The sequence below is a fragment of the Engraulis encrasicolus genome, chromosome 18, assembly GCF_034702125.1.
Source record: "Engraulis encrasicolus isolate BLACKSEA-1 chromosome 18, IST_EnEncr_1.0, whole genome shotgun sequence".
NCBI classification, from domain to species: domain Eukaryota; kingdom Metazoa; phylum Chordata; class Actinopteri; order Clupeiformes; family Engraulidae; genus Engraulis; species Engraulis encrasicolus.
The window spans coordinates 17621830-17638764 of NC_085874.1; the positions used below are offsets into that span (position 1 = coordinate 17621830).

At 45.9% G+C, this 16935-nt stretch overlaps 2 protein-coding genes across 2 annotated transcripts in view; both read right to left on the reverse strand.

Moving 5' to 3' along the window:
- LOC134469108 (rho guanine nucleotide exchange factor TIAM2) overlaps positions 1–9369 on the reverse strand; it is an 87232-nt gene extending 77863 nt beyond the window's left edge. The window contains exon 1 of the mRNA XM_063223149.1: positions 9170–9369. The gene's annotated coding sequence lies outside the window, so the exon portion shown is untranslated. The remainder of the gene's footprint in view (positions 1–9169) is intronic.
- Positions 9370–15154: 5785 nt separating this feature from the next.
- Positions 15155–16935, reverse strand: part of LOC134468803 (connector enhancer of kinase suppressor of ras 3-like) — a 72372-nt gene continuing 70591 nt past the window's right edge. The window contains exons 23-24 of the mRNA XM_063222677.1: positions 16747–16916; positions 15155–16488 (exon numbers count right to left, since the gene is read on the reverse strand). Coding sequence (XP_063078747.1) covers positions 16213–16488; positions 16747–16916 — 446 coding nt within the window. The 3' untranslated portion in view covers positions 15155–16212. The remainder of the gene's footprint in view (positions 16489–16746; positions 16917–16935) is intronic.

The following is a 16935-nucleotide window of genomic DNA, read 5'->3' on the forward strand; positions in this document are numbered from 1 at the left end:
GAAGAGAGGAGAGAGGAGAGGGGAGGGGAGAGACGAGAGAGGAGAGGGGAGAGAGGAGAGAGGAGAGGGGAGAAGGGGAAAGAGGGAGGGAAGGGAGGAGAGAGAGAAGAGAGGAGAGGGGAGAGAGGAGAGAGGAGAGGGGAGAGGAGAGAGGAGAGGAGAGAGGGGAGAGGAGAGAGGAGAGGGGAGAGAGGAGAGAGGAGAGGGAAGAGGGGAGAGGGGAGAGGGGAGGGAAGGAGAGAGAAGAGAGGAGAGAGGAGAGGGGAGAGAGGAGAGAGGAGAGGGGAGAGAGGAGAGAGGAGAGGGGAGAGGAGAGGGAAGGAGAGAGAGAGAAGAGAGGAGAGAGGAGAGGGGAGAGAGGAGAGAGGAGAGGGGAGAGAGGAGAGAGGAGAGGGGAGAGTGGGAAGGGAAGAGGGCGAGAGAGTGAGAGAAGAGAGAGGAGAGAGGGGGAGAGGGGAGAGGAGAGGAGAGGAGGACACCAGGAGAGGGGGATAGAGGAGAGAGGAGAGAGAAAGAGAGGAGAGAGGAGAGAGGGGAGAGAGGAGAGAGATAGAGAGGAGAGAGGAGAGAGAAGGGGAGAGAGGAGAGAGGAGAGAGAGGAGAGAGGAGAAGGGAGAGAGGAGAGAAGAGGGGAGAGGATAGAGGGGAGGAGAGGAGAAGGGAGAAAGGTGAGAGGAGGATAGAGAGAGAAAAGAGGGGAGAGAGGAGAGGGGAGAGAGGAGAGAGGAGAGAGGAGAGGGGAGAGAGGAGGGGGAGAGGAGAGAGGGGAGAGAGAAGAGAGGAGAGAGGGGAGAGAGGATGGGAGAGAGAGGAGGAGAGAGAAGAGAGGAGAGAGGGGAGAAAGGATAGAGGAGAGGATAGGAGAGAGGGGGAGTGGAGAGAGGGGAGAGAAGAGGGGAGAAGAGAGCAGAGAGAGGGGAGAGGAGAGCAGAGAGAGGGGAGAGGAGAGGGGGGTTGTGAGGTTGGGGGTGCTGCCTGGGAAAATCCAGATGATGTCAGACTGATGTTATTTTCAAATGGCAGTAGTGTTCCGGAGAGTTCCTTGGCGCAGCTGAAAATATAACAAAACTCCTGGAAAGAACAGACGCACTTAAACGAATGAACGAAACAACCAACGAGTAAACGGACAACCAACGTTCTTTCATCTAAAAACACAAGTGAAGTCACAAAGCCACAGACCTCCGTGTGTATCAGCATGTCTGTCTATGCGTGTGTGTGTGCCTGTGTGTGTGTGTGTTTGTGTGTGTTTTGTGTGTTTGTGTTTGTGGTAGTAGTCTGCCATATAACAAGCGTGGCCAGGACTAACTTTGGTCCAGCGGCAGTATAATGCATGTGAGATCACAAGACTGTGGTGGAGATACTGTATATGAGGAGCCCGGCCCAGAGCCCAGTTCAGTTTGGGTCACAGGGGACCTCACTCTGAAAACAACCCTGCATGTAACAGCGGTGTAGTCTGGGAGTGAGACACTGGGGTGGGTGTGTGTGTGTGTGTGTGTGTGTGTGTGTGTGAGAGAGAGAGAGAGAGAGAGAGAGAGAGAGAGAGAGAGAGAGAGAGAGAGAGAGAGAGAGAGAGAGAGAGAGAGAGAGAGAGAGAGAGAGAGAAAGTACGTGTTTGTGTACGCAATGTATGGTCTTCCAACAAATGGGACTGCTGGCTACTCAGTAACCATACAAAACACATATCTAAATGTAATGCAAACCATAGTATATATAAAACCCATAATATAGCCCAAACCACCATTGGCGAAACCACCATTACACAAGCATAAATGTCTGCTCCTCACTCATCGCAAGGCCTAGGCTCTCCACTATCAACTGTATTTTTTTGGGATTTTTTTTAAGGGGGGGGGGGGTGTTCAGTCTCCTCAGTGGCAGCATTGGCACGTGATACGGACAACTTCTCTCCTCAGAAAGACTGGTTGGCGCATGGCTTTTCAACGGGCTGTTATTACCCAGCGTCGGCGGTGGCGGCATTGATAGCATCAAATTTGCTGTGAAAGTGGCAGAAAACCGGCCCTAATGAGAGCCACAACTGGCCCTAATGGGAGGCATGGGGTTCAGTTTTCCAGGGTCCAGCAGAGAGAGACCACCATTACATTACACCACTGGCAGCCCTCTCCTCTTCATCTCCTCCTCCTCCTCGTCTCTCTCCTTAACCCCTCACCCATCCATCCATCCATCCATCCATGCCCTTCATCTTTCTTTCCATCCTCACCTCCTCCATCCATACTCAAAAGTCTATGCCCACCCACCCAGACACTATCCCCCACTGACGCCCACCAACCCTCCCTTTTCCACCACTGCTACAGTATGCCCCCCCCCCCCCCCACACACACACACACACACACAGCAGACCCCTGTCTCCAGCAAAGCCACACCAACCAGAGCAGCAGACCAACCAAAGGGATGATTTGGTAAAAGAAAAGGGAAAAAAGAAGAAAAATAATAAATAAAGAAAGGGGGGAAAAAACACTCAGCTGTGGTGGCCATGCAGTAATGCTCATTATCATGGCCCTATACGAGCGAAGGCCAGCCGCTTCCTGGAAGTAAATGTATATGTGCGGGACGGACGGGAGAGAGATGGCAGGCTGCGGAGTGACTATTAGGGAGGCTGTTTATTAAACGTGATTCACAAAGAGTGCAGGCCGGAGGGAGGGAGAGAGAGAGAGAGAGAGAGAGAGAGAGAGAGAGAGAGAGAGAGAGACAGAGAGAGAAAGGTTGTTTTTTCAGTCTTGGACAGATTGCCTGGGCTGGTGACGGGGCCCTGTGGGCACTTTGGACTGGTGACGGGGCCCTGTGGGCACTCTGGGCTGGTGACGGGGCCCTGTGGGCACTCTGGACTGGTGGGTGGGTGACGGGGCCCTGTGGGCACTCTGGACTGGTGGGTGGGTGACGGGGCCCTGTGGGCACTCTGGACTGGTGGGTGGGTGACAGCGGGACGTCAGCGCAGTGAAAGAAAATCGTCATAAATCTCCATCGCTGTGGCCAAGGCATGAAAAATGAGGTGGGAAAACAAAACGTTTTGCCATGAGAGCTCTCACTTCTCTTTAACTCCTTTGACTACACAGTAAAAAAAAAAGAATAACACTGTCTAGGTGTTGAATTAACACTGCCTTTTTAACTGTGTACTGAAGTTCTAAGAAAGCAGCAGTGGGTTGTCACATTTCCAAAACAATGGGAGCTGAAGGTTGGCGCGCTGGAGTGACCTTGGCCAAAGTCATTGGCCATTACCTCAGCTCTGAAGAAAATACGTTTCTCTTTTTTGTCTGTCAATGTCCAGTATGCTTTGAACTAATGAAGGGTGGTTCTCGAGGACAAAGCTGGTCGGGCTGGTCTTGGGTTGACAAAAAACCTCAGTGAACTCCCTGAACCTCAGTGGCTTAAGTCAAAAGCCATGAGAAGTTCTTCAGCACTCAACCGCATAGGTGAAAAACAAGCTGTTCAGATGCCAGCACCAGTTAAATCTGACAAGCGTTAAAAGTAGGGAATGTCTTGTAGACTAAGCTAAGATGACAGCCACATGAAAAAAAAAAAAAAAAACCCACCGTTGTGATGCTTACTCACAGACCTCTTCTTTTCTTGACATTTAAAAGGTAAACTGGCTCAAAACTGTAACATCTGACATGCATTCCTTCTGCCTGTGGTCTTAGCAGGTAACGATATTCATTAATTTAGCCATTAATTTACAGCACCTGGCAGGCAGAGTTATACTAATTCACATCAGCAGGTTCAGAAAACTGTAACTAATAAACATCTGAGCTTACCTACTTTCAGACTCTGCAGTATCCGCCTCTGCAGTCAAGAGATGCCAATGTGTGATTTGTAGTGACCAAGATGGATACAGAGAGGAGTTCAGAGCCAAATTCTGGCTGAACTTGGAATGTCCAACAGCGTTTTAATGATGTCGATTAGTCGGATGATGGCGATGATGGATACAGTGAGAAGTTCGGAGCCAATTCCAGGGTTAATAGGGTTAACCTGAGGCTGCTCTGGTCTAATGGGAGGTGATGCTGTCCCGTGTGCCTGCCCGCCTGCCTGCTTTTTGGGAGCTGAGGGACTCCTTTGTTGCTCGACAAGTTTTTTTTTGTGTGTGTGAGACCCGAAACAACTGGCCTAATGTTGTGCGTAAAGCCAGCTTAGCGGAAGAACAACAAAACCCAGGGCACCACAAAAGCCTATCGCATTCCTCCATCTTGGAGGAAAAAAAAAACCTGCGGCCACTCTCATGAGAAAATAGGGGGTTAATTAGGTAGAAAATCCGACCACAAATTCCACACAGCACCAGCAGCGGCAGCGGTTCAGATGGTCTGAGAACAGTGAGCGCCTTCTCCTGCTGCTGCTGGTCCCCGCGTCCACAAAGACATCAAGGGCACAGCTTCTAACACACTGGGATAAAGTGGCCAACAATGGAGCGGCTGTGAGGCTGTGATGACTACAGCTGGAAAAATTAAAAGTGCAGGACAGGAGACACATCACCAGGGCCGGACTAAGATAGCCCGGGGCCCCCTAGGGCCCCTAGAAGGCAAATTTCTCAACCACAATTTCACATAAACAGTGTCATAATTACAAGCAATGAATTAAGGATAACGTGGCAGCTGTGGAGAGATTAAAAACTGTACTCAATATTGCGTATTGTCACAATTCTGCAATGTTTGACTGTTGGCCAATCGGGGGGGCCCTGGTAGGTGGAGGCCCTAGGCTGCAGCTACATCTAGCCTGATCATTAAAACGGCCCTGCACATCACACATCAACGCTTGATGCCAGTTCTACTCTTTCATCTGCCCCCCCTCCCCCACCTCTCCTCTCCTATTCCTGCTATGTTGCTCAGTGCCTGGTCTACTTATTTTGGCTACTTTTCATCTTCTTTTCCCAAAACTTCGCTCCTTTTTCTCTCTTTCTCCCGTTCCAACTCTAGCGCTCCCTCTGTCTCTCTCTTTGCCATCTCAGAGTCTGTAGGGAGATGCATTGGCAAAACAAGTGGGAAAATGAACAACATCAAAGCCCCTCCGAGGCATCAATCCTGTATAGGCACCGGCAGGCCAAGCACTACGTATATCGACTTTCAACCGCAGAGACAGAGATGAAAATTACTCTCATTTACCGGCAGCACTGTAGAACACTCCAGTGATCATCAACCAACCCCCCCCCCCCCCACACACACACACACACACCCTCTGAATCTTTAGTGACAAGAGTCTGAAGCTGAGCCTGACTCAGCAAACCAATAAACCATGATGCTACCAGAGTCTCTACTGTATTTAACAAAGAAATGCTGAAGTGGTTGGAATACACTCTTTATATCAATCTTACCTAAACAATGACACAGGCAGACTTGGGATTGCCAGTGGAACTAAATATGCTTATGATGATGATGATGATGATGATGATGATGATGATGATGATTACGATAACGATGATGGCAATCGATGACAACAACATTAACACTCCAAAGGACCATTGTTTAGTAAAGAAACCTTCCACATATTCTAAAATGAGAATAGTACATCTGTTAACAACAAAAGCATAATACGATACCCCTTTCCCCCCCTTTATATATTCTTATACATCCTGATGATTTGGTCCACCCCAACCTCCACCAAAAACCATTCATTTCTTGGACAGTAAACCACCATCACATTTACATGTGCACTCACAGACCCACAGAGACACATTAAGACCACACTATTACCAGTCGCTAAGAGTTTTACAGAGAAGCTCATTACTCACTGAAACGCTTCAACAGCTCCCATCTCATAAATTAGCTGGCAGCCCATGAACATCAGCCCCCTGTATCTGGCTCTAGCCATTCCACTTTAAGTTAACAACTGGAAATCTGCTAGTCATTTAAATATTAATTTAGTCTTTCACCCCCCCATGGACATCTCTGATTACATTATTAAATAGTAAGGGAGATTTTAGCAGTTTTAAAGTATAACAAACACCTATTATCACTATTGCTGCAGTAGTACTGCAATAAACGTGAGTACACAAACGTGAGGTTTTGTGGCATTCTTCTTTTTATGAATGAAATTCAAATACTAATGAGTTTGGTGACCCAAAAGCCAATAAGTGACCACTTAAAGTGACAAAAGTCAATAATTACAGAGGAACCTTTGTCCGGAGCGAGCATATGGCCACTGTGGCGGCAGCTATTTAAGCGGGTCTTGCCATGTCTGATCAATAGAATAACCAAACAGGTTCCCTGGTGTTTGACCCTAAAAGGTTAACCAAGGACGCTGGAGAAAACAATATGAAGTGGTTCCCATGACGCCACATAGCAACAACAACAGTAACTGAGCAACACATGTGAAATGGCCCTTTTCCCTTGCCATGAGTCCCCGTGTCACTCACACTGCTGAATGAAATCTAAAACTAAAGCAAGCGCATGTGCAAACAAACACACACACACACACACACACACACACACACACACACACACACACACACACACACACACACACACACACACACACACACACACACACACACACGTGCATAGGGTACGACTCATTCTCATCATAAAGTGTTCCTTTTCCCCTCACGGAGTGCAGACCACAGTGTTGGCTTGTGTCCTCGTGGCACACCATTCATTTCAGTGGGTGCAAGAACCCAATAACACACAACATGAGCCCGTAAGACATAACAAGTGGGGGCTTACGTTTTCACACAGCGATAATTGTTACCAGACTGACTGACTAACTGACTCTCTCTCTCTCCTTTTCTACCTCTCTCTCTCTCTCTCTCTCTCTCTCTCTCTCTCTCTCTCTCTCTCTCTCTCTCTCATACCCCAGACTCCAGAGCTGAAAGCTGAACTGCCCTGCAAGAGAGTTGGGGCTGCGCTATCCAAACAAAACCTTCAGCAGACCTGGACAGGAGACAAAACGCTTGGATGCTGCGCCGCCAGCCGCTTGGTCCTCGTCCCAACTGCCACGGAATGGAACGGACAGGACAGCAGAATGTGTTTACAATCTCCACAGCGGCCACAATCAGGGTGCACCCACGTCACGGACACTAGCCTACACCTGGCAACCCCTGGACAGTGGAGCATATAAGGCATGTGCCGTACCGTACAGTATGCACACAGCTAACAGTCCAAGCAAATGGAAATCAGAGGAGCCTATTTCCACCCCTGCAATCACATACATACCATTGGTCAGGTTGAAACTAATGACTACACTTAGTTTCGCTTATACTGCAACTGTGCTGACAGTGGTCTTCCTGGCCAGAGAAAGGCTAATGGTATACTTCTTGACCGTGCACATAAATTACTCCCATTTAGTTGTACCATCGAGGAGTTTCCCCTCATCTGATCGCACGGATTAAAAGCCACTTAAAGTTTGATTCACCTGTTAAAGGCAACATTTTTCTTCTGCTTCATTTCCATTTGAGTCTTTTGAGGCCAAGGCATGCGTGCCAAGTGGAGAGCTATTCGCCTTTAACTGCTGACTTGAGCTTAGCAGAGAAAAGTTCTTAATCCACAACCTAAAATACTGTACTCCCGTGATGTTGAACCACACAAGGGGTTACTAGGGTGGGGTGGGGGGTGGTGGGGTGGTTAGTGGTGTGTGTGTGTGTGTGTGTGTGAGTGTGTGTGTCCAGTTTCCACGACAGAGTGCTCTTTGTGCAGTGTGTGTAGACTGTATCCCTCACCACAGCCATCCTGTGGTGGGGTGATGAGTTGCTGTGTTTGCTCACTCTCTCCTCTTAAAGACACACACTTCATACCACTGCGCTACTTTGCTGTGTGTGTGTGCGTGTGCGTGTGCGTGTGCGCATGCGTGTGTGCCTGTGCAAGTGCGAGTGCGAGTGCATGCGTGCTTGTGTGTGTGTGTGTGTGTTAATGTGTGCACACGCATATATGTGGGTTTGTGCCTGTGTGTCTCTCCCCAAACGAACTTAATTTTAGTCAACCAGCACACTCCTTACTGCATGTTGGCTACTCTGCTGCCCCAGTTTCTCCACAACAAAGCCTCATCGGTGGGGGATGGAGGACACACACACAGGGACCCCCTTGGAGGACACAATGCCCCGGCCAGCAGACATTTAATGGGCTGCGTAAGGGGTGATGTTCTGCCCTGTAAATCACAGCTGAGGAGGAGCGCCGGGGTCAACAAGTGTACCCTTCACCTCTCATTAGACGACATTCACACACTGAAAGTAACACTCATGTCGAATCTGCTAATGGCAGCCGCCCCTAAAATATGGGTCAGCACGTGACTGGTTTTCTGGGGGTGGCTGAGACCTTGAGAAGTGTGTGTAGGAACAGCATGTGCGGGTGGAATGAAAAATTGGGGAGCATGGAGAGAAAAAGTCAGAGAAAACTGACTCTTGCTCAAGCTCAAAAATATACTATAGACGAAAAGAAGATGCTTTGACATGGCACTCCTGAGGTGTTAAAATGATTATGTCACCATGTGACAGAAGAGCAGGTGTCAGTCAAAAGAATATGAGGTGCAGAGGGACAGGTCATGAGGAGACATGAAAGGAATTAAATTAACACCATCACAGCTGGCCAGGAAAAAAGTGACAGACAAGGCACTCCACTCATTGATTGCCAGCTCCAAACAAACCCAAAGATCTCAGTCTTGTTCTAAGATAACGGTAAGTATGCATAGCAGTGAGCAATTTGTACATATGTTTTGTTCACAACCACTGAAAATCAAACCACTGAATAGTTCTAGACGAATACATCAGTTCCTGCCGAGTTTTCCACAGCCTCAATTGTACCGCGTGCGAGTTAATGTCACAGAGCCTGGAGAAAAAATACTGGCGTCCAAAATAATAGCCGTAGGCCTATGTTTTCAATTGTATGTGGAGGTAAGTAGTATATGGAGATGTAAAACAGTTAATATGCCGAACTAGTTTTGTCAGATTATACAGGCCTAACGGTGTTAAATGTGTCCTCGTGAAAGTTACATTCAGTTACCTCAGTAATAAACATTGCGTTGCGTAATAAGCATAGCATAAAAACGCGCGCTGACATCCTTGCACACGAGTTGATAACTTAATGAGATTGACTGGAAATGGTTACGACAATGGTAGAAATGACAATGAGTTGCCGTTCAAAACCAGAGAGGTATCAATAATTTAACAATAATAGTTTCCTGCAAAACTATATAATAACGTCGCCCTATAAGAGAATGACAGAAGGGACTTGGGCTGACTCACCACAGGCGTATCCTTGGATAACTGCACCCTTCTTTCAACGACTTTTCACCACTTTCTTCTCCTTTAACTTTCTCACATAACAAAACTTTCTCTTGAAATTAAACGTCCTTTTCGCGTACTTCAACTAAATTCTCCTGACCGAATTCCATGCGCTGTGAGTCCACTGGCGACTGTGGGAAGTCACTCTGGCAGCATCAGTACTGTCGGTACAGTGAGTGTTGCTGTGTAGTGGAAACCACTCCCATATCTTGAATCGGACCTGGTCGTCGTTCGCTCAGTTTCCACATTTTGAATTTGAACTGAACAAACCAACTGGACCAATAACAATCATGCAATTGTATCATTAAAAAAAAGATACATTTCTATCTGCCTGTCTGTCCGTCTTTTCTTTCTTTCTTTCTTTCTTTCTTTCTTTCTTTCTTTCTTTCTTTCTTGTAGGCTATTGTAATTCAATGCAATGTCGTTGACATAATGACATTGGCACTTGGAAATAGTTTCTGGACTAATAGTAATAGGCCACTCTGGGAGTTTTCTGAATTTACAGGACTAGTACCCTACAGCAAGACTACACCTACCTGTATAGGAGCTGGTTATTATCATGAGTAGCACTACACATCCAATAAGTAACAACCTATCTCCCCTTGGAAAACAAGAAAAAAGTTTATATAAAAAATAAAACATTTGGATTCCTGCTGTTGCCCATGAGCAATCCACTTCAATAAGCCACTTCATACAAAGACTTTACTCTGAAGAGACCTAATAAGCACCTTTATGGGGTGAGTAACAGTTGGACTTGCCACAATTAAGTCTCTGAACTCCTGTCTTGGCCCACAAACTTGGCTGAATGTCACAAGCCCTGGAAATACAACCATTTATCTTGTTAAGGTCTATTGAAGAAAAGGGACATTCCAAACAAACTTGGACATTACAGTTCATTGTCTGGTAACCAGAGACGCCTGATCTCAATTTACCTCTGGCATGCACTAGGCCTACTCTTATCATGTAATGTCGTCCACTTGTCTTTTTTCAAAACCATTTGATCCCTTGGAAGGAGTTGTGTCAGACGATCATGTTATTTTTGCTTGTGTGTTTTGTCAGGTATTAAAACACCTCCACTTCATGCCTTTCACAATGTCATTTGCGCCTTAAGAACAAGGATCAACTGAACAACTGCCCCGAGGCCACACCTAAACTGAACAGCCCAGAAACAACGTAGACTCAAAACATCACTTCAGAGCACAATGTTGAAGAGCCTACATGCAAGAGGCGATGGGGATTTAGGTGATGTAGCAATATGTAACAATGCATTGGACATGAATAATCTCCATTACTTATCTGGGAACTAGAGCACTTGGTAAACCAAACATCAGGTAAGGCGCAATACCAAGTTTAAAGCTGATTTGCCAGTTTACTATTGCAATTTGTTTAATTTTTTATGGCTTTGACAAGCTGCCACATTACAGTCATTGCTGTTGACATACAAAATATCTTGTTGTCCCAGGTTTCTTAGCTGTCTCTCTTTCTCTGCTTAGCCCCTCCTCAACCACTGCCTTCATCCCTCATCATCCCCAAAGTTGATATTCTTGGCTCGAGTCCCACAGAAAGATTCCAATCCGTCCGAAGCTAATTTTTAACCTCCCACCCCACTGCTCCCAACCCAATGTTAATAGGACAGCCAGGCGATCACACCAAACACTTAATCATCGCCTCAGGGGCCAAAGAATTACTCCCCAAAACAGAATAAGAAATGTAATCATTTCACACTATATGAAATGCATACACATGAAGACAAAAGGGGAGAGAGATGGATGGAGAGTCTGCCCACAGCTGATAGAGCTGATTCTGATTGTCATTATTATTACTGCATAGAGCTGAGCTCTCAGCTGTGGCCAGGAAAACAGCTCAGGCCTGCCAGCACTATTGACAGAAGGGATGAAGGGTTAGATTGAAGCTGTTTGCTCCTGGGATTTCCAAGCATAATTTGACTTGAAGGGGAAGTGCTTATTTTCTTCCCAGGGAAAGGCTTTGGTGCTGGATCATCTCAAGTTATGCTGGCAAAATGTATATATTTATATATGAAGATGGTAAAAAATAAAAAACAGATTTGTTTACAGGTGGTGAAGGAACGTGGCCTGGTATGTTGCCACTTTTCTTTTTCTTTTTTTTCCCAGAGCACTTAAAATTGAGTTTGGGACATGGGAATGAGAAGTGCCTTTGTTTCCGAATGTTGGTGTTTTTTTGTTTTTTTTTCACAAGGCCTACTCTGGTGGCAAAAAGCATGGCTGCTCACCACAGACACTCGCTGGAATGCGTAACACTGTCATTTCAACGTCACACAGTCCCAAGACAGTTCTCACTTGGCTTTCACATGTACCAAAACATTGTGTTCCTTCCTAAAAGACATACTCTACACCAGTTGTTCCCAAACTGGTGGTCGGGACCCCTTGTGGGGGGTGGGGGGGTGGATCGCGGACAAAAAGGACACTTCATAAAAAAGGGAAATCCACAGATTGACAGCTAACATAACTCTATAATTGGATTAGAAACAGTATTCCCTTGTATGGCTTGGCTAATAGATTTATTTTCTGTCCTGCGGATTTCTTCTAGCAGTATTTGCCAGACAAACTATTAATGGAAACTCTAGCAATATTAATGGACAAAAAGAAACGCCCAGGCACAAAAATATTCTTGAGTCCAAAAGGGTGACACAGAGTGGCACATTCAAGTGTCATTATTCTTAAGCCCAAAAGGGGGTCCCTGCTGAAAAAAGTTTGGGAATCACTGCTCTTCACAGTGCAGCACATGTCCTTTATGGCTGAAGTCGTTACGGCCTAGCCATCGGCTGGAGAGTCTAGAGGTCCGTTGGGATGGCATTTTTGTGGCCAGCAGCAACCACACATGAAAACACGACAATATGGGGTGGTCAGAGGGGCTCTGCTGGATGTGACCCGTACAATGTCTGAGGCAAAACAGACACGGAATACTTATAAAATAAACACATGATGCACAAATTAGAACCATATACAGAAGTAACTGTGCAACTCTACCCACTATTCACATGCACACCCACACAAGCTCAGGCACACGCGCACACAGCCCATAGACATAAACTAGGGTACTGAATACACTTAACCAATGTCTAAACTTATTCTAGGGAAACATGATGAAACTCAGACTGACTGTTTAGTCATGGGTCTTATTTATGTTCTTTGTGTGTGTGTGTGTGTGTGTGTGTGTGTGTGTGTTATAAGGTGGTCAGGGTTTCACTGCGTGTGTGTTATACACACCCAGGCTGTGCCTGTGATGGAAGCCAGCAATGGCGTCCCATGATGTGAACATGAGGACCTCAGTACATGACATGCCATGCTGTACGGGCCTCGTTTGCCCATTACCTGCCATGCATGAGCGAAGCAAGAGGAGAGAGGGCCGTCTAAACTCAATCCCTTTCCATTAAAGGTGCTGTTTACACTAACTCTAACCCTCCCCCTACGCCATACTCCAATGGAGAAACTTACTCGTCCAAGGCAGATTTGCCCAAAATCCCGATTGCTGCAGTGCTTACCTCCGCCTCCACACAGTGGTGAGAGACTTATTCTTTCATGAAATTGATTCACCACCCAAATCCCCCCCCCCCCCCCCCCCCCCCCCCCCCCCCACCCCCCCCCCCCCCCCCCCACACACACACACACACATACACACACCTCACAATATGAAAATGATGAGCATACTGGAAGCAGACACAGCTGGAGGGGTTTATAATTAAATTTTAGGAATTGAATGGAAATTGGATTGGACACAATTCATTTGGATCCATCCTATCTGCCTTTGTCTGGGGCCCCAGCTCAGTGCTACTCTGTAACAGATAGAAGAAAAGACTCACTGAAATCATCATGATTACACTTGCCAATTGTTTAAAGGGACACTGTGCAGGAAATGGTCAAAAAAGGTACTGCAACTATGCTGCTTATTGAAATTGGGCTGCCTATTGCCAAATTTGATCTTTACATGAAAGTTTACTAAGTATTAAAAAATATATTTCTAGTATGGTCCAAGCACAGTCATTTTTGCAGCTAAAAAAGACTATTTTTGGAAATTCAAAATGGCGGACCATGGAGAAGATCCCCCTTTTCATGTATGAAAAGTGCAATTTTTCCAGTCATAACGAAAACTTTTGATGCAAGTTTTCCAGTCATAATGAAGAATTTGATGCTGGTGGTAAGTAGTCATGAACAAGGTAACATTAGTGAATGGGCAGCATGAATACTGGAAATAAACAACTAAAAATCTCACACAGTGTCCCTTTAATACAGTGGTGGAAAAGTGTATGCATGTATAAGGAACCAAAGTGGAGACGACAGCCCTTAGGTGGAAGCTGATTCCGGCATCTTTGTTAATATTAAGCTCACACTGGCTGCAGCACCATCAGATTATATGGACCACACACAGATGGCGCGTGCGCGCACACACACAGACACACACAGACACACAGACACACAGACACACACACACACAGGCATGAACTTGCACACTGAGATTTATGAACTGTTTGAAAGAGCCCTGTCATTAGAATTAACCTCAGGTCTTGCACACGCACCACCCACACGTACAGTGCTATTTTCTCCAATCCCTCGACATCACATCTCACATCTCTGAGGCTTTTGTTCTCCTGTGCCCACTTTACCAACAGTCTGATATGAAATGAGCCAAGTGATGGAAATAGCAATCTATGGTTCTTAAATAAATAGAAGTAGGAACATCAGTGCTAACATGGTTCTAATGCATTTTAGGTGTGCGCCTCGAAACAAGATGAGTGCATATCTGTATTATACAAAGGCGACTTTGGATGGACTAAAACTAATACAACAATGAGAGGAAGAATGTGGCACAAGTTTCCATTGTCACCAGAAAAATGCTGAAAAAGCTTCTTTTCCCTGAAAAGCACAATATCAGCTTTTGCAATTTAAGTTTTGGTTAAATAGCGCCCTCCAGTGAGCAGTCTCTGTGATTGCAATTTCATCCATCATCATTATCATCTCAATAGCTATGTCAGGCTGAGAGGTTGACACCTCACCCCAAACGTCTTTGTGTCAGGGGACAATAGCAAGGCAACAGATGGCTGGATATTATTTGGATAGTTTTGGAACAGCCCCATTGATGAAAGGATTTAGAGAAGTTTTGTGCAGTATCATGCCAAGTTCATACGCAAGATGCCTTCCATTAAACAGCGCAGCGGCTGCAGATGGCTGGCCGGGAGAAGGGGCTGGATAGGAAGAAGGGGTGTGTAGACTTGGATGTGACACTTTGTATTGTCAGCATGAAAAGGGTTCAGAGAGCTGAAGAGAACAATAGAGAGTCAGTTAGTAGACTGACAGAATGCTTAAGTGTAACAGGTTTAAAGCTCAGTTTAGTCAGTTCGATACGATCAACTGCACACACAAAAATCCCAGTGTATGAATTATTATTAGTGGGACCATTAAGTCCTTGCTTGTTTGCAAGTCAAGTCAGATGAAAAGTGTTATGTAATGCAAGATAAATCTTATGTTACTTTTTATACTAAGTAGAGTTTCTTAGTGGATGGAAGAAAATGTTAAGCCTTACGCAAATTAAATCTTATGCAACACAGTACAAGGTAATGCAATAATGGTCATGAAGCCTAACTCGATCAGATTTGAACATGTGGCGTTTCACACACCGCTGCGTACAAGTATACAAGTGGCAGCAATGTTCTGGTGGTTAAGGAGATGGGCATTAGATCAGAGGGTTGTATGTTCAAGTCCCACCCTTCTGCTCCCTATCTCACTCCATGGCTGAGCTGCCCTTAAACAAGGCACCCAACTCCACACTGCACCAGGGACTGTAACAAACACCCTCAACTAATAATAACTGTAAGATGCTTTGGATAATTGTGTCAGCTAAGTGTAGTGTAATGTAATGATAATTGCGTCAGCTAAGTGTATTGTAATGATAGTTTCAGAAGAAGTAGTATTCTGATCCAGTATTTTATTTCTTTCAGACCCTTCATCCATTACATACACAGCTGCACAGAGGAGGCAATACATTATATTTCAATAAACAATACATAATACATATCTGTACAAGGGATAAAATGATAAAATATATGCAATTATTAAAAGACAAATTTGGTTATATAAATATAAAATAAAAACACAATTCAGTTAACTCCAACAGCTAAAATCACCTGTTCAATCACCTGGCAGTGCAATAGCGCAGATGTGTTTGACCATTCTGGATCATAACATACGGTAAGGTATCTCATGAATGCCAACAACACCAAATTGAAAGTGAAAGACTGGAAACTGGAACAAGACTGACGATTCCAGATGAGATGATTCACCATAACAAATAAGTACAATTCCCCAAACCACAGTGGAACCCCGTTTTGGAGGTCTACCTTTGAACATGTAGACCAGTTGGCTATATAAGATTCTTACCCGAAACATTAGAGAATCTCCATTTTAAATGGATGTCAACGTTTCAACATGTCTGACTTTGAAACATTTCAATCATATCAATCACATCTTTCATCAACATCATCAACCGTGCAAAAAAAGCAATGGTTAAAAAATGGCCATCATCATCCAGTAAAATCTATTTATTCTGACGCTAAAAACAAAACATGCCTTTGGGTCACAGCACCCACAGCACGACATAAGTGAGGAAACAAAAGCAATGTCCTTTCACCTACAGAGTGGTGTAAAGATTAAAAAACAGAGATGTATACATCCGGCCATCTGCCTTCCCAAAGTCCACACCACAGAACTTTCTAGAACTCTTATCGAGCCCACATGTCTTTTATCCAGCCACGTATCTGTGTGCTTCAGGCTTTATCTGAACACCACATCAGTATCTTCCCACCAGTCCCTTCTTTACTGCGTCAGCAGGTTCCAGCCAAACTGCCACGGCAGTCACCTCCTCAGAAGGCAAAGTGATGGGTCCTCTGGGTTGCGTCCTCCACTCAATCCCTGAGTAGGACTTTTTATTTTTTATTTTCATATAACTCCCAACGCCCCTCGACTGTAGGCTCACACACTGGTCTCAGCGATGTAGGGTGTGCTAGAAGATATAGTGGTGGCGGTGGCAGTGATGGTAGCAGTAGTAGTGGTGGTGGTGGAGGTGGCTGAGGAGGTCTGGGTGGGGTCCTGTGGTTCAGGTGTTTGGCGCCGCCCTAGTGGCTGACTACGCTGCTTGATGTCCTGCAGCAGCAGCACGTTGGCGTCTCTCCACTGGCGATACTTGATTGCACTGAGAGACGGGTCAGCCAGCACCTGCTCTAGACACAGCAGGTCTGCCTCCTTAGACTGGAGAGAGAGAGAGAGAGAGAGAGAGAGAGAGAGAGAGAGAGAGAGAGAGAGAGAGAGAGAGAGAGAGAGAGACAGAGACAGAGAGACAGAGAGACAGAGAGAGAGAGAGAGACAGAGACAGAGAGAGAGAGAGAGAACCACAAATAATTGATTACCGGTAATGTGGGAAAAAAAACACACTCTTGCCCTCTTCTACAGAGACCCACCTCACTAGCATAGGCCTACCGGTACACATGCTCACACCCCTTCCCCTACCTTCAGTGTACTGTTGAGCGTCCGGACGTGGTGCAGCTTGTCGTTGATGGCCTCGTCTTGGCAGCGGCGTATGAAGGACGCTCGGTAGTCGTGCTTGGTGGCCGGCTGCAGGTGGCCAGCGGGGGACAGGCGGGCCTGTTTCAGGTACAGGTACAGCTGCTCCATCTCATCTGCACAGCACAGGCACGT